The sequence below is a fragment of the Capricornis sumatraensis genome, chromosome 8 (genome assembly GCF_032405125.1).
Source record: "Capricornis sumatraensis isolate serow.1 chromosome 8, serow.2, whole genome shotgun sequence".
Classification (NCBI taxonomy): Eukaryota; Metazoa; Chordata; class Mammalia; order Artiodactyla; family Bovidae; genus Capricornis; species Capricornis sumatraensis.
The window spans coordinates 40644369-40662323 of NC_091076.1; the positions used below are offsets into that span (position 1 = coordinate 40644369).

The 17955-nt window shown below is 44.9% G+C and overlaps 1 protein-coding gene across 1 annotated transcript in view; it reads right to left on the reverse strand.

The window, feature by feature from the left end:
• The window catches only part of SYTL2 (synaptotagmin like 2), a 66699-nt gene extending 51325 nt beyond the window's left edge, over window positions 1-15374 (reverse strand). Inside the window, 3 exon segments of the mRNA XM_068978084.1 lie at window positions 508-640; window positions 2876-3027; window positions 15274-15374. Of these exon segments, the coding sequence (XP_068834185.1) occupies window positions 508-640; window positions 2876-3027; window positions 15274-15374 (386 nt within the window).
• Window positions 15375-17955: the final 2581 nt, after the last annotated feature.

Here is a 17955-nt window from a genome sequence, read left to right on the forward strand (position 1 = left end):
CTGTTATGATTTTTTTTTTTTTTTGGCCACATTTGTGCAGCTTGTGGGGATCTTAGTTCCCCAACCAGGGAAGGAACCTGGGCCCACAGCAGTGTAAGTATCTTAAGTCCTAACACTGGATCACCAGGGAATTCCCCCCTCCCATTCATCTCTTTCCTTCAATGACTTATTCCACAATATTCATTTTGGAGTACATTTTCATTTAATCTATGAAGAAACCCTTAGTACAAATAACAATTAAAAAAAAAACAGCTCTTGACCTGTTTTTTTTTTTTTTTAAATAACCACTTGACATTTTAATTTTATTTAATATGCAGATTTGTTAGACATTCTGGAAGCTGAGAAAGAATACCGCTCAGGCTTTGTTCATATCAGGGCCCAGAACGCTCTCATCCATGCCCTCCTCCCCACATCCACAAGACCTGGCTGGCCTCTGCACGCACACACACAGCAGGACCTAGCCAGGACCCCCACGTGCAGCAGCTCTCCCCATGAGGTCAGTCTCACCTGGGGCTTGCTGGGGCTACATCTTCCGGTTCTTCTACAACACCGGTTAGCTCTGGGGGGAGGAAAGCATCCTTGTGGACGTTATTCACCCAGCTTTCCTTTGCCCTGTTTGCTCTGTCCTTACTCTGCTCATCTGAAACAGGAAACAATAAAGGCAAGAAGGTTATCCTGTCTGCTCCACAATCTACAATTTCATATCAGCTCTAACCTCTGAAGGCTGGAACCTGAATGTCAGGCCTTCCCTGAGCACCCAGGCAGTCACGAATGAGTCTGTATACTTGAGATTAGAATTATCAATACATCTGTGAGAAAAGTCGTGTTGTTTAGTTGTCCACAAGTAGTCTCCAGAGAGCAAGGGCGCACCTTTAAATGTGCGGAGACAACTAAAGCAAAATTGCGACTGCTCTAAGTGACTCTGACCTGAATTGGGGCCAGGACTTATTGTGTACGGCCAGGGGATGCTTAGGGCAGGGAAGTTCTTGTTGGGACAGACACACCATCATTACCAACTCTTTACTGAACAGCTACAATGGGCTTGACGCAAGGCTGGGATACAGAAGGGAACAGATGCTTCTGTTCTGGAATGTTCCTCTCCACTGCCTCCTCCTCTCACAGTCTCTACACAGCCAAATTCTACAAGTTCTCAAAAGCTAGCTCAGATGCCAGAGCCCACTTAAAACCTCTGTGATCCCTCTTCAGGAAATAATCTCTTTGGCCCCTGAACACCCACTGCTCTCTACCTGCACCTCTTGGATAATTAGCATCAGCTGAGTGATGACCGAGTTTGAGGCAAAGTGCTGAGTCCCTTTCATGCATTATCCTCTGAGGAGGGAAAAATTTTCCAAGTTTACAGATTTCAAAATTGAAGACCAAAGGGATCAAGAGACTTGCCTAAGGCCACATAGCCAGTAAGCGCCAGTAATACTTCCATCAGTGTTAAGAATTAAGATGAAGCAACATGTGCTTAGTCACTTCAGTTGTGTCTGACTCTTCACCACCCCATGGACTGTAGCCCGCCTGGCTCCTCTGTCCATGGGATTCTCCAGGCAAGAATACTAGAGCGGGTTACCATTCCCTTTTCCAGGTGATTCCTGACCCAGGGATTGAACCCAGGTCTCCTGCATTGCAGGCAGATTCTTTACTGTCTGAGCCACCAAGGACTCCCAATTTCCAAATACATTCATAGGTCTCTCTACTCATAAGGCTAGTTTCTTTAGCTGCAAAATGGAGCCCTCAGTATAACCCATGGGACCCTTCAAGATTTCTGGAGTTCTGGGTGGTTTTGGGAGGGTGCATGGCAGAGCTGGGATTTCAGCCCTTCTGGTGTAGAGCCACGCTCCTTATAGACTGGGGCTGACTCCTTGTGATGAGCTGTGCAGTGCTCATAGCCCATTGATGACCTTAGGCAAGTTACTTCACTTCTCTGAGTTTTACACATTGCATATATATAATGAGGATAATAATACCTACCTTATAAGATTGCTACTACAATTAGAAATATTAGGGAAGAAATGCCTATAACATATTAGATGCCAAAGAGGTAATTTCCTTATTGAGAACAGGTTAGAACTAGACAGGGGCTAGTTCTCAGGGGTAAAGGTTTACACTGACTAGTGCAGAGTTAATTAGAGAGAAGGCATCTGGTAAATATTTAATGAACTCAACAGAATTCTAAAGAAGCCTCCAAAATGCTGTCTTTACAGTCCCTTAAATGATGTACTTGGTTTTTAAAGAAGTACCAGGTGTCACAGTCATTGAGCAGGAAGGCCAATCTCTTCCTGTTACTCTACTCAGGAGAAAAGGTTCTGAATTTTTAGTTAGAGCCAAAGAAAGGAGATGGTAGATCCCTAATAAGAGCTTTCCAGGTGGTACACTGGTTTAAAAAAAAAAAAAAATCTGCCTGCCAATTCAGGAGACACAAGAGATGTGGATTTGATCCCCCAAGGTTGGGAAGACCCCCTGGAGTAGGAAATGGCAACCCGCTCCAGTATTCTTGCCTGGAACATTCCATGGACAGAGGAGCCTGGTAGGCTACCATCCAAGGGTCAGACACAACACAGCACACGCACGCGCACACACACACACAGAGATCCCTTATAAGCCTCAATTGTCAATGTTATTCCAAGTCAATATGGCAGCTAAAGGGCTTCCTTTGTTCTTCTTTAACACACTAAGTCACTTAGCTCTGACTTCATCCGTCCAAACCCAAGAAGATTTTGACCTACAGGACCACACATTATGCAAAGCACACCCCTAAATGATTTCCCTCTGCAGATTTCAGGAGTGATGGTGACACCCTTCCCTTCTCCCAAGGGCTACTTCTCCCAAACAAATGCTGCCTTGAGAGGCACTAGCCCAATTAACTTACCTGCTACCTGGGGCCTCTTCTTCCTCATGGATGCTCTGATGATATCTGCACCGTGGATTCTGTCTCTGTGTCTTTTTGCCTTGGCTTCATAAAACCACTGGCCACTCATATTCTTCAGTTGCTGGTCATCCTTAACTTTTTCAGGCAAATGTCTACAAAAGGAAAAACGCTTTACTTTGTTATGAATCCACAGTAAGTAAATGAGTTCACAGTGACACTGCACAAAGAAGTTGTAAGCATATGGCCAAAATGAAGCTCTCAGTGTTTTACGAGATCCCACAAACCTCCCAGATGACTAACCAGTGTATGCTTTAACTAAAAGGTCACAGGATCCAATGCCAACATTTTTCAAAAATTCAAAGATTTAAGCCATGATCCCCAGATGACGCCTGAGATTTCTCAAGAGCAAATTCACTTTTCGGCTGCAGTCTTATGTGTTCACTGTTGAAATGCAAATACCCCAGAGAAAGAGGGCATATTATGCTTCCCTAAGCCTTGGTTTCCTTATTTTTAAAAAGGGGTTAAGGAATTTCCTTGATGGTTTAGTGGTTAAGACGTCACCTTCCAATGCAGGGGGTGCGGGTTTGATCCCTAATTGGGGAGATACGACCCCACATGCCTCAGTGGCCAAAAAAGCAAAACTTAAATAGCTGCATGCTGTAACAAATTCAAGACTTTAAAAATGTCCACCTTAAAAAACCTTTAAAAAGGAAGGGGGTTAATAATAGTAACTCACCTCGTGAGATTTCTATGAGGATTAAGTTAGCTAATGCATATACACTACAGTCTTCGTACGCCTGGCACCTAATAAACACTGAGTGGATAACTGGTGGGGAAGTTATCAGCTCATCAGTTCTTGCCATTTCAGTGAAATGAACTTATCAGAGACTTTTGTGGAAGCCTATATGTCCCTGGTTCTAAATTCTAGGAAAATGAATTCAACAAGGCAGGCTGGGATCAGGGAAGATCAGACTTAGGTGGGGTAGGGAGTGCAGGCAGGGATAAATTCCATTTGTGCAGATACTGCTTCTAAGGCTTCCACAGTCATTGATGCTCACAGAAAAGCTAAAATCTAAAGAAGAAACCAAGTACCACCCTCCTAAAGCTTCCCCCGTTTTCCAACAGAGAGAAAAACACTGTTCTGCAATGACAAGTCTCAAAACCTCCGCATCTCTATCCATGTCAATATAATGAGAGTCAAAAAAAATCTATCTTTTTTTGTTCACAGAGCTGTACGTAAAGTAAAATAAAAGCCTTAAGGAGACTTTCAACTCTTGGAAGATACTGTGCTACAAAAACCCAACAGGGTTTGATGACTGTCATTCAAGCAAATATGCACACTACCTAACGTAGCAAATCTGAGTGTTTTAGCCCGAGAATGTGCAGGGTGGCCACACCAAGGCGATGGCAGGGCTGTGTGTGACGGCTGCACAAAGGCCCACCTGGGAAAGAGGAAGGCAGGAGGGACAGTCACCAGGGTTCTGGCAAGTACGTTTTCTCTCTCCAAAGTGTGCCTGAAGAGACACTTTCCAGCCAGAGTCTGACTCTCTGCTGGAAACGTCTCTGCTCTCCACTTAAAAAAGTGGCCCTAGGCCAAACATGTCCAATCACAACCCTCGGATACACGCTGTAGTGACAGCCCACCACCAAATCCTAACAGGGACAGTGTCCTCACTTCATGGTTCCTATGAAATGTGGCGAATGATTTCCCATTGCCCAGATTTTCTTTTTTCAAATATATTTATTGGAATATAGTTGGTTTAAAATGTTGTAGAAGGTTCTGCTGTACAGCAAAGTGATTCAGTTATACATATATGTATATCCACTTTTTTAGATTCTTTTCCCACACAGCTTATTACAGAGTATTGAGTAGAGTTCCCTGTCCTATACAATAGGTCCTTACTAGTTATCTATTTTTATATATAGTAGAATGTACATTTTTAACAGCCAGGACATGGAAGCAACCTAAATGTCCATCAACAAGAATGGAAAAAGAAGATGTGTTCATTCAGTCATTAAAAAAAAAAAAAAAGAGTGAAATGATTCTGTGGTAAAAGAATCTGCCTGCAGGGCAGGGGATGTGGGTTTGATCCCTGGGTCCGGAAAATTCCCTGGAGAAGGAAATGTCAACCCAGTCCAGCATTCCTGCCTGGGAAATCCCATGGACAGAGGAGCCTGGATGGACTTAGAGACTCTCATATTGAGTGAAGTAAGTGAGACAGAGAAAAGCAAATATTATATGATATTGCTGACATGTGGAATCATTGCCTTGATTTTCAGCAAAGCAAATAATCCACCCTGGTTGCTGATGGAGGTTTTGCCTTCTCTTCCCAAAAGGACCGCATTCAAGTTCAATGCCAGAAAAGAGAAGTCCTTCCAGCTCTCCATGACTAGACAGTGAGCCCCTAGGGGCAGGGCCTGTAGTCAATATATCTTTGCTTTATATCTTTCCAGACATGGAACAGTGGGTGTTCACTCAGCACTTCTGGAAGGAAGGAATATCCTATGCAGCCCCTGACCACCTGGCTTCAGGCTATCTTTTCAGATTCGTTTTCCAGCATTTGCTCCCATGCTCCCCACTTGACTTCTCACTGATCTCCAAACTGGTCTTGCATGACCTCTGCAGACATTAAGGGCAGGAGGTTGTGGCAGAAAGACTATGGGCTTTGGCGTCTCCCCAGATTGGGTCCAAATTCCAGTTCGGACTCTGATTACATGCCATCTTTGGCAGCTTCCTGTACCCCTCTAAGCTTCAGTCTCCTTGTTTATAAAGACAGGGGGAAATACTAGGTACTCTGCAGGACTTCTAGGATGATGAAAGGCAGTATTTACCTGGAAGTACCTAACAGTTCCTGGATCCTGGTAAGAGACCAGTAAATGTAAATTCTCTTGGCATGTCTTTCTCTCATTTCTCTGTCCAGCATGTGACCCCTCATCCCTCAGATCTATGCACCGCCTCACCGGGGAAGGCTTCCCTGACTCCCGAGGGCACCGGGCGGCCGGCCCTTCTCCGTGCTCCCACAGCTCCTCCATGGCAGCGCTCAGCACACCGTGTTCCAATGATCTGTTTGCACATTCATCTCACACACTGACCTGCGAACTCTGCTAACCCCTTGAAAGCGAGGACTACCTCCTAATCACCTTTCTAACAAGAGCGCCAGCACAGAGCCTGGCATGGAACTGATGCCTAGAAACTGTTAAATGGATAACGTGTTAATACGTAAATCCACAGCAGCCAGCCTGGTGGGAGTCAGATAAGAGATGAGAGCCTGTTGTTCCTGGGCTTGAGTGAACCAAGCTCCATCACAATGGCAGTGCCTTCTCCGGTTCAGGCAGGACACTTCATCTCTTGGAGGATCAGGAAAATGCCGAAGGAAATCTAACATCAGCCATGAACTTGTTGAAGAAGACCACAAACCCTCAGAGCGTAACAATGCCCAATTTCCCTTCACGAGATTATTTACTTGTTTTTGTTGTTCAACTGAAAAGCACTTTGTAAGTGTCATTAGGCAACGCTTGATCTGCTCCTGCCTAACTGTCTGTCTCCAGGACTCTGGCCCCTCTAAGCCTGCAGTACTGTGGGAGTCAGGCTTCCAGTAAGGTCATTACAGTAAAGAATTCAGGCTGGGTTCCTGGTTCATCTCTTTTAAAGTGGCAAAAAAAATAGGAAATACTTTCAAATGCACTAAGTGCTATTCATATATTTCCTGTCATGATAATCACTGCCAGAGTTAATCAATCTCTTTTTCTATCTTAGCCATTTGGAATATTTTATAGATGAAACCACATGCAAGACATTGAAGCCCAAGTTCTGCAGAGATGTAGATTACAAAAGAAATCACACCATCAGGGACTTCCCTGATGGTCCAGTGTTAAGATTCGGTGTTTCCACTGCAGGAGGTGCAGGTGTGATCTCTGATTTGGGAACTAAGATCCTGCAGGCTGCACAGCATGACCAAAAAAGGAATAAGAAGAATCTACCACCTAGGCGGTGCTGGTAAACTCTTCTTAGCACCTGGAGAATACTATGGGTAGTGAAATAAGTCAGACAGAAAGACAAATCATGTATGATGTCACTTACTTGGGGAATGTGCTCATTCCACACACTAGCAAGGTAATGCTCAAAATTTTTCAAGCTAGGCTTCACAGTACATGAACTGAGAACTTCCAGATGTACAAGCTGGGTTTATAAGAGGCAGAGGAACCAGAGATCAAATTCCCAACATCCATTGGATCATAGAGAAAGCAAAGGAGTTCCAGAAGAACATCTGCTTCTCCTTCACTGACTACGCTAAAGCCTTTGACAGTGTGGATCACAACAAACTGGAAAATTCTTAAAGAGATGGGAATTCCAGATCACCTTTCCTGTCTCCTGAGAAACCTATATGCAGGCCAAGAAGAAACAGTTAGAACCAGACAGGGAACAACAGACTGGTTCAAAATTAGGAAAGGAGTACGTCAAGGCTATATATTGTCACCCTTCTTATTTAACTTCCATGCAAAGTACATCATGCAAAATGCTGGGCTGGATGAATCACAAGCTGGATTCAAGACTGCTGGGAGAAATCTCAACAACCTCAGATATGCAGATGATACCATTCTAATGGTAGAAGTGAAGAGGAACTAATGAGGGTGAAAGAAGAGAGTGAAAACGCTGGCTTAAAATTCAACATGCAAAGAACTAAGATCATGGCATCTGGTTCCATCACTTCGTGGCAAATAGAAGGAGAAAAAGTGGAAGGAGTGGCAGATCTTATTTTCTTGGGCTCCAATATCACCGCAGATGGTGACTGCAGCTATGAAATTAAAAGACGCTTGCTCCTTGGAAGAAAAGCTATGACAAACCTAGGCAGCATGTTAAAAAGCAAAGACAACACTTTGCTGACAAAGGTCCATATAGTCAAAGCTATGGTTTTTCCAGTAGTTGTGTACAGATGTGAGAGTTGGACCATAAAGAAGGCTGAAAGCCAAACAATTGATGCTTTCAAACTGTGTTGCTGGAGAAGACTTTTGAGAGTCCCTTGGACAGCAAGGAGATCAAACCAGTCAATCTTAAAGGAAATCAACCCTGAATATTTATTTGAAGGACTGATGCTGAAGCTGAAGCTCCAATACTCTGGCAACCTGATGGGAAGAGCCGACTACTAGAAAAGACCCCGATGCTGGGAAAGACTGAGGGCAAGAGGAGAAAGGCGTGACAGAGGATGAAATGTTTGAATGGCATCCCTGACTCAACGGACATGAGCTTGAGCAAACTCAGGGAGATAGTGAAGGACAGGGAAGCCTGACATGCTGTAGTCCATGGGGTCACAGAGAGTCAGACACGACTGAGTAACTGAACAACAACAAAAAATCATACAAATGAATGTATATGCAAAACAAGAACAGACTCAGGGATATAGAAAATAAACTAATGGACAATAAAGGGGAAAAGGAGTGGGGGAAGGGTAAAATAGGGGTACCAGATTAAGAAATACAAACTACGGAGGAGCCTGGTGGGCTGCAGTCCATGGGGTCACTAAGAGTCAGACACAACTGAATGACTTCACTTTCACTTTTCACTTTCATGCGTTGGAGAAGGAAATGCCAACCCACTCCAGTGTTCTTGCCTGGAGAATCCCAGGGACGGGGGAGCCTGGTGGGCTGCCGTCTATGGGGTCGCACAGAGTCGGACACGACCGAGTCGACTTAGCAGCAGCATGTATAAAATAGATAAGCAACATGGATATATTGTACAGCACAGGGAATTATAGCCATTATCTTGTAATAACTTTTAAAGACATATAATCTATACAAATACTGAATCCCAATGCAGTACTAATAGGAAACATATAATACTGCAAATTAACTATACTTTAACTTGTAAAAATTAAAAAAAATAATCTTCTCTACCAGCCTACATTGATCTCTCATTTTTTTTGAAATTGTACCAACAAATTAGCATTTGATTCTCTAGTTGTACCATTTAGCTGAAGTGGGAAGAAGGTAAGTTTCTTGGCCCTCACACTTTTTACACCTTACCATCCTCTCCACTTGCACGTTATACTTAGTAGTGAGCTGAGGACAGAGAAGATGCTCAATAAGTACCCACAGGCTGCTGGGCAAAGCGAAAGCAGAAGCATACTCAACCTAGAGAAGACACTGTCCTGGTCATGCCCCCATTCCATCAGCTAATATACGCTAAGCATGTGTTTTATACTGGGCTTCATGCATGGCACTTAACATGCATTATCTCATTTAATCCTTACAGGTTTACTATGATGCCCAAAGAATTCAGTCAATTTCAGAAGACAGCCAACTTGCCTCCTCTGTATGTTAAAGGCCTTATCTGTTCATCTGCTTATCCTCTAGTTCATTGATTCCCTATTGCATACAAGGTCTATGCTTGGAACTGTACATAAAATAGTCTACAGCCGTCTTAACTGCAAATGCCAACTCCCGTGGTGCAGAAAGAATGTGCATGCTTCCACAGAAAATAGCGGCACCCTTCATCCTGGGTTCAAACAGCTTTCTTCCCTGTACTTACACAGCACCCCCCAGATTCTAGCTATTCATCATGAGGAAGCAAAGGTCTAGCATCATAGGCAGAACCTGGACGATGTTATCTGATCAGCTGTGGATAATGAGAATCAGCAGACTGGCCAGAGAGGCTGACCGTTTGATTCCCTAGATAGTATTTTTAACCGCTCAGCATATTCTGGGCAAGAGGGTTAGACTAGGTGATTTGAAAGTACTCTTACATTATTGTTTTGAATACGAGAGCTGATAGTTACAAATGGCCTCACTTCAGAGATGAATTGAAACCCAGAGGGGTTAAGAGGTTTGCCCAAGGTCACACAGAGCCAGGACCAGAAGCCAGCCTGCCTCCTCATCCACATCCTTTCTACTGCTTTCCCACCCTGCCGGGGACAGCCAAACGTGGTTATGATTTCTAAGATGGCTATCACACTTCACTCTTTCTATGAAGGAGTTCACCCTTTGATAGAGAATCTGAAAACAAGCACACGTGAGAATGAAATAAACTGCAAAAGCTCATTACAGCGGAAAATAAGACCAAACATGCATCACCCACGTTGTGGATACATTGCAGGTCCCCACAGTCTGCTGTGAGGCAGTACACTGTATGGGAAACACAGGTTTGTAGTTGGATGAGCAAGGTTTCACTCTTACAGGGCGCTTAACCTCACCCCCTCCCACCCCCCATTTCCTCCTTGTTGAGTGGGTTCGGCTACACCATTGTGTGGATCAAGGGGGAAAATGTGACACTGTGTACAATGTCAACCCTGGATAAATGTTGGTTCCTTTCCCCTTTGCTTTGACAGAAAACACCATCAGAGGTGCTGGAAGGCAGTTCTTCAATGACAACTGCCTTCATTTCAAAGAAACTAGGGCTTAAGGCAGCAGCGGAGGATCATAAGATGCGGTCGCGGTTGAGATGGTATCTACTGCAAGAGCACCCATCACCCTAGATGTGGTTGTGTGTTTATGGGCTGGGGGCACAGTGCTGGCGGTGTACAGACACCCAGGGGCAATGATTTCCTGCTGGCAGTGTGACGCAAAGCACAGGAAATACCACCTCTAGAGTGTGTCATTTTCAAACCATAAAAGACCAAAATTATATCTATGTATGTGTGGTGGTGTTTCTTGAAAAAAAAAAAGAGGACAGAGAGGGAGGAGGCAGCCAGGAGAGAGAAAAAGAATCCATGCTGATGTCTGCTGCCCTGCTGCTTTGTGAAATGTCTCCAGCTGGCAGTGGGGAAAGCAGGCTGGGTAGAGCGGCATGGTAGGTGACTGCACCTACCACTTGTGGCTACAGGTAGGGGGGAGCTGCAGTGGCCTGGAATTTCTGTCTTCTCACTGAACTCCAGAGACACCACAGCGGATATTCCCTGGGGTTCAAATCTACCGTCTACCATTAACAGGTTGAGTGATTTGGGAACTTGACACTTCTGTACGACACTCACTTTCTGGTCCATGAAATCTGGAGGTTATTGTTGAGTCGCCAAGTCGTGTCCGACTCTTTGTGACCCCCTGGACTGTAGCCCGGCAGGTTCCTCGGTCCATGGGATTCTCCAGGCAAGAATATCGGAGTGGGTTGCCATGCCCTTTTCCAGGGGATCCTCCTGACCCAGGGATTGAACCCATGTCTCTAGTCTCCTGCATTGGCCAGCGGGTTCTTTTACCACTGGCACCACCTGGGAAGCCCTGAAATTTGGATGGGAGGTAACCTACAGGATAAATCATCTGCAAAGGGTCTTGAAAGAGCTTGGATGTGAACAAGCCAAAGCATTCCTGGATAAATGAGGAATGGCAGACAGATTTCAGTTTAAATGCAACTCTCCTCCACAGCCGTACTGAAGACTCCGAGGCAGTGTCTGCTCCTAGCGGGCAGCAGTGCTGTAGCCCATTAGTAATGTCCTCGCCGCCGAGGTCCATACAGAACCAGCATTTGAAATGGCACGCTGAAGCACTCTGAATTTCAGTGGCAGATTTGCCTTTCTAATGGTGTTTTGCTTAGGCTAAGAATAGAATTATCTAAATTATGTCTCTAAAGTCACTCACCAACTTGGAGGAGAACGGGGGCATTGCAAAATCATGTTAAGGAAACAAGGTGGAGGTTTTAAATTTGCAATTGATAATCCGATAAATGGTAAATACCTTGAGGGCTGGGACGGGTAGGCTGGTAATGTTTCAATTACCCTAAAATCCCTTTCATTAGTCCAGAGAGGTTTCCTATATTTAAAGAGTGCTCAATTAGACTCCATTATTTTATTAATAAATAGTTGAGAGCTTTAGGAGTAATTTCCTTCTAAGGAATCAGACCACTAACCAGAGAATTCTGTCCTTTTTTTTTTTCTTAGAGGCAAAGGTGGAGTGGTGAATAAAGAAATTAAAATGTATCAGTCATCTACTATGCGCTAAGAAGATAAAGAATTACTTTATTTGGCTATAATTCTTTTGAGTTTGATACTATGGTTATTCCCAGTCTCTGAGTTAAGGGCTCAGAGAGGTCAAGTAACTTGCTGAATGAACCACAGTTGATTTAGTGGTGAGGAGAGGATTCAAAATCACATTAGTTTTGACTGAAGCGCCCTTACTGTTCTTCTCAAACCAGGGGACCAAGAGCTTTTCTTATCATGGCGTTGGCACTATCTGTGTGACCCTGGGTAAGTCACTTCTCCTCTCTGGGTTTTTCCTGCTTTATCTGTAAAGTGACCGATATGGACCCCAAAAATCTTTCCAGAGCTGTCAGGCTATAACTCTGATGGAAGCACCAAAGACAAACAGCTTAGGGGATGGTAACAGGACTGAAAAGCAAAAGCCCAAGGAACAGCATTTTGTTCCATCAGTCCAGGAGCAGACAGCCTCAGAATCATCCAAGTCCCTTCAGGGCTAAAGCAAAGGGTTCGAGAGCGCCATTTCTCTTGTATGGAGCAGGCTCTGAGCTGGGCCTCTGTCAGTGTCCACAGGGTGTGGGCCTGCTGCCCATCTGGCCCCTGGCACTCAGTCCTGGACCCGCCCATGGCCAAGTCCACCCAAGCTGCTTGGTGCCTAACTAGGAAGGCCCCCAGAATGGTAGCTCAGACGGTAAAGAATCCACCTGCAATGCAGGAGACCTAGGTTCGATCCACAGGTTGGGAAGATCCCGTGGAGAAGGGAATGGCAACCCACTCTAGTATTCTTGCCTGGAAAATCCCAAGGACAGAGGAGCCTGGCGGGCTACAGTCCAGGGGGTCCCAAAGAGTTGGACACGACTGAGCAGCTGACACACCAGAATGATAGCAGCAAACAGGGTTTAACTCACTAGATTTTTACCACCCCAAGCCTTCTTCCATCAGTTTACAAAAGCAAGAAACAAGGGCAGCACCAGAGGCAGCTTCAGAGGTATCCTCAGAAACAGGGCATGGAAGGAGACTCTTCAAGGTCACCTCGGCAAGAGGACCCACAGCCTTCCTGCTGTGGCTATAGACTCACTGGTGTCAGTGGCTACACATTCCCACCCCTCACCAGGCTCACTTTCAGGCAGAACTTGGAATTTTTAAGGATATTTTCAGCTCTTACCAGAGATGCCTGAGAAATACCTCCACTCATACAGAATCGGAGAACTACAAGGAAGACCTGATAGCCTGGACTCCCAGAGGCCAAGTAAATATAGAAGGGAGGGGACTTCCCTGGTGGTCCAGGGGCTAACATCCCACACTCCCCATGCAGGGGGTCTAGGTCGGATCCCTGGTCAGGGAACTAGATCCCTCATGCTACAACTAGGGGTTTGCAGCCACAACTAAAGATCCAACATGCTCTGACTTAGATCCAGCACAGCCAAATAATATTTTCTAAAAAAGAATAAAATATTAAGTATGTTTAAAATAGAAGGGAGAGTAACCTCCCTCTAGCCTTCATAATCCGGCTAGATGGAGGAAGCAGAATTACAGATCACACGTAAAACCTTGTCGGTGCGTGCATGCTCGGTCACTCCAGTCATGTCCGACTGTGTGCAACCGTACGGACTGTAGCCCGCCAGGCTCCTGTCTCCATGGGGTTCTCCAGGCAAGAATACTGGAGTGGGTTGCCTTGCCCTCCTCCAGATGGTCTTCCCAACCCAGGGATCGAACCCACATCTCTTGCGTCTCCTGCACTGGCAGGCAGGTTCTTTACCACTAGTGCCACAGTGGGAGGAATCAAAGAAGGCAGATTGCTAATATTGAAAGTTCCCATGTCTCGAGGCAGGAAGAGGGATGGGGCCCTGGGGCAATCTCAACTCCACTGCTTTCCCTCCGAGTCTCTCCATCTAGCCTTCTGAGAGACTAAAGGAATTCCCATTCCCCTCTATGCTTGAAAAACCTACTAATTTTTCCTCTGTGCTGCTCCCCCACCCCCTCATTTCTAAAATGGGTCTAACAGTCTTGCCTTGCCAAATCTCAGGGCTGCTGGGAGGATCATAAGAGGATGACATTCATGTACTGTGACTGCTTAAGGATGAATGCTACCAAGAGACCCTGATGGCTGACTGGTGTAATTCCCAGCTCTCCAGGGGACACAGTTTGAGGTGCCCCACTTGCTGAGAGTGGGGAGCAGCAACCTGGAGGACGGAACATGACAAGTACGGAACCCCATTCTCATGATCCCCACCACCTACAGCCGCCTCCTTTCACAGTCCCGGCTCAGTGTCCATGGCAGCCACCCCCTCCGTCACGGCTGGCTCCCAGGATGTCCTGTCTGCTGCAGTTTTCTCAGGAAGGGACGGTAGACTCAGTGAATGAGTACCTGCGGGCCAGGATTTAATTCTCACTTCTGACATCTATGGATTGCATGAGCCTGGGTGAGTCACTTGACCTGTCTCAAGGTCAGTTTCCTCACACATCAGGTTGGTGTAATTACAAACCACCCTGCATCCCAACTGCATGAGTGTTGTGAGCTCAGAGGAAATAATGGGCATATAAGCCCCTTGCAGTCTGTTAAGCACTGTTTAACATGAATTACGATGAGCAGACATAATCAGACACTCTGGAGTACTTAAAGGGAACTTCAGCATGTTCTTTTACAAAGCATCCATGTTCAAATGAGGGTCAACTATGAAAAAATAAATTAAATATGGATATAAATAAATCCATTGTTTATGATCATGGTGTCCCAAGAAGTAAGAAGATGGCTGATGCTCCTCTTGGATAACTCCTGGGATGAGGGGTTATGCCATGAATATAACTAACTTACTTTCAGGAAGCCTTTCACTGCCTTCAAAAGGCAATAAATGGCAGGGCTAGGACTCAAGCACTCTGACCTCATGCTCTTCCTACCCCCACAGTAGGTGAAAGTGGTAGGACTGTTGATGCGGAACATTTGGTTTGAGTTCCTCCCAACAAGAACAGCATCACACTTTCTCAAGGGACACAAATGAAAAACTGGCTCAGTCAGAACCAATTTCAATTTGCTGTTGAAATCATTTCAAGCATGTATGAAAATATGCGAAAATGTGAGCTACTTCTCTGTTCTCAACACTTTAGAAACTTAACATTTTTTTCTAATTTAGTACATGATCTTTTAAAGAAGTAGACTCAGTAAAAAAAAAACAGTGAATATGTGTGTGTTTGTGTACACATTATAGATATATATGGGGAGTGTAGATGTATGGATGTGTTTGTAGAGAGTACTTCATTTTTAATTCAGTGTTTTATATGTTAAAGCCATTTAGTTAGGTTTTTAATCAAGACTATTTCTGGCATGAGTCCTATGGGATGAGAGATACCAAGGAGGAGAAAGTCCTGTCCAGGAAATACACCTGAAATTGGAACCCGTAAGTCAGGTTCCAAGTCAGAACGACCACTTACAGCTGAGAGGAACGAAGTGTCTCATCCTCTTATGGACTGCCCTCCTCCCCCTGCAGAGGGCCAGCCTCCTACCTGACTCTCTCCTCTTCAGCCCTCTTCAGGGCGGCATCTCGCTGCAGAACCTTCATGATGGCCTCCTGCTCCTCCTCCGTCAGGAAGCTTAAGTCGATCATTTTGAAGAGCGTTCACAAAAATGACAGTAAAAAACACAACCTCAAATTCCCCAAGCTGAACAAGTCACCGTAGCCAGGATGATCAAAGGATGAAAAAGTGCAATGGAATGGTATCTTGTTCAGTCCTGCAGCAAAAGTCTTCTCTCGGCTAGGCAAAAGTTTTAGGTGGCTGATAGCAAAATCCTAAGCACCCTTTCCTTCAAGGCAGCAGTGGTCTGGAGGGTGATGTCAAGAGGAAGCGCTCAGGATGCTGGATTCTCGGCCAGACAGGTCACTTGTTCCCACTGCAGCATTCCCACTCACACCCCCTCGCTGGACCAGTCTGAGACAGTTTATTCTCCTTCCGTCCGACGTCAACTCGATGAGCAGCCACAGGATGAGTGTCACCTGCCTGGGGAATCGTGAGACAGTAAATACCAGACAGCGACAGGCAGCGGTTCTCATTATTAACAATAAGCATTGCTCATTATTAGAAGATTTCAAACATGTCTGGGGGAAAAAAGTGACCATGTGAGATGGTCTCCGAGATCAGGGAAACCAGTTCTGCCAGCTTCTTGAGCAAATAGAAAATGGGTCATGAAACATGCTTCAACTCAATTCCGGACCGCCGAGATGGAGTGTGCACAAAAATGCCTGTCAATGTTTAACGATCCACAGAGGGAAGGGATGGTTGCAGAAAGATGGCGGTTCTCTCCGCAAATGCACGGGACACTAGGCTGAAAGGTCACACTAAAGATCAAGAAGACCAGGGAGACCTTATTCCAGTTGTGAAGTGATTACTGGTAGGAAACTAGAAATAAAAATTCACAATGCCCACTTCTTCATGCACAGGGATGTTCCACTCGCATGCATCTGTGCTCTGTAATGATGGAAGAATTATCAGGCAGAGGTAGTTTGCACCATAGTGAAATCAGTTATTCTCCGCTTAGTCCCACCTCTAACTTTTGCTGGACCTGGAGCAACTCACCAAGCTGTCTCCCTTCATTTCCCAGGAGAAAGAACAGTGACTGTGTGTATATAATCTGGGGGGAAAAAAGAGGCAGGATTTCAAAACACCCCACCGTTCAAAGTGAGCCTTTCTGCATAGAAACATAGGCAAGAATCCTATTTTCTCTGAGGCATTTTAAGCCCATGAGCAGGGATGTCCCTGGTGGTCCAACGGTTGAGACTTCACTGTCCAGTGTGGGAGTGTGGGTTTGATCGCTGATCAGAGAGCTAAGATCCCACATGCTTCATGGCCAGAAAATTAAAACATTAAGACAGAAGCAGTATTATAACAGAATTCAATAATGATTCAAAAAAAAAAAAGTTTTTGAACCTATGAGAATAAGGTGAGACCTACAGAATGCCACAGCCAGGCTAGACTTGAGGAACTGCTCCAGGACTGGGGTCCTTTAGCAAGCAGAGTACTGCATATATAGTAGACACTAAAAAAAGGGGGGATTTACTACATTTTAAAGCAGCCCTACTCAATAAAAGACAGTGTGTACAGTAACGTAGTAACGTCTATGAATACATCTATGAGTAAACTCTCTGCTCTTTGGCAAAAGAGAAGAACAAGGAAGTACTCCCACTACAACTATCTAACTATAAAACATGAGGCAAGTTACCTAACCACTCTGAGGCTCAGGATTCTCATTAGGACATCCTTCAAGGGTTGCCAGGATTAAATGAAATAATGGCTAGAAAGCAGTGCATACCAAAAGTAGCTGCTAAAAATATACTCTAACTTCCTTTCTGAGTTCACACTTTAGTTCCATTCAGCTGGCAAGAATGTGTTGGTTACATGTTTTCCTTTTCTTTTTTGTATCTTTCTCCCTTACGAAGTTTGAACTTGAAGGCAAGCACTCTGGTGACCTTTATTTTTATCTTCCTGTAGCTCTTTACATATTGCCCACAGTGACTACCGAATTTTAAGATAACACTTCACATTCACTGTTTAAATCAGCATGCACTCCCATGTATTTGCTGTTGTTGCCATTCACTTGCTAAGTCACATCTGACTCTTTGCAGCCCTACAGACTGCAGCATGCCAGGATTCTCTGGTGCATATATTTCTGCTTGTGCATATATAAATATATATGTGTGTGTGTGTGTATGCGATACTACAAAATTGCAAATATTACTGCCTGCTTAATTGTCTCAAAAAGGACTTATCCTTCAAGATGAAAGTTACTATCTCCAAGAAGCCTTCCCTCATTTCCACAGCTGGAGCTAAATGAGCTAAACGCTGTAGCACATTCGATTGTTGTCGTTGCTGTTTAGTTGCTCCAACTCTTTGTGACCCCATGGACTGTAGCTTACCAGGTTCCTTTGTCCATGGACTCTCCCAGGCAAGAATACTGGAGTGGGTAGCCATTTCCTTCTCCAGAGGATCTTCCCGACCCAGGGATCGAACCTACGTCTCCTACATTGCAGGCAGATTATCACTAAGCCACTTCAAGTACAGTATTCCTAACTCTTCAGTCCCTCCCTGAAATAGAACAACACAACCATGTTGTCACTAGAGTAAGCAGAGTATTCACCCCTACCTTCCAGATGGTGGGCTTGGCCTGTGACTGACTTTAGCCCATGAACTGTT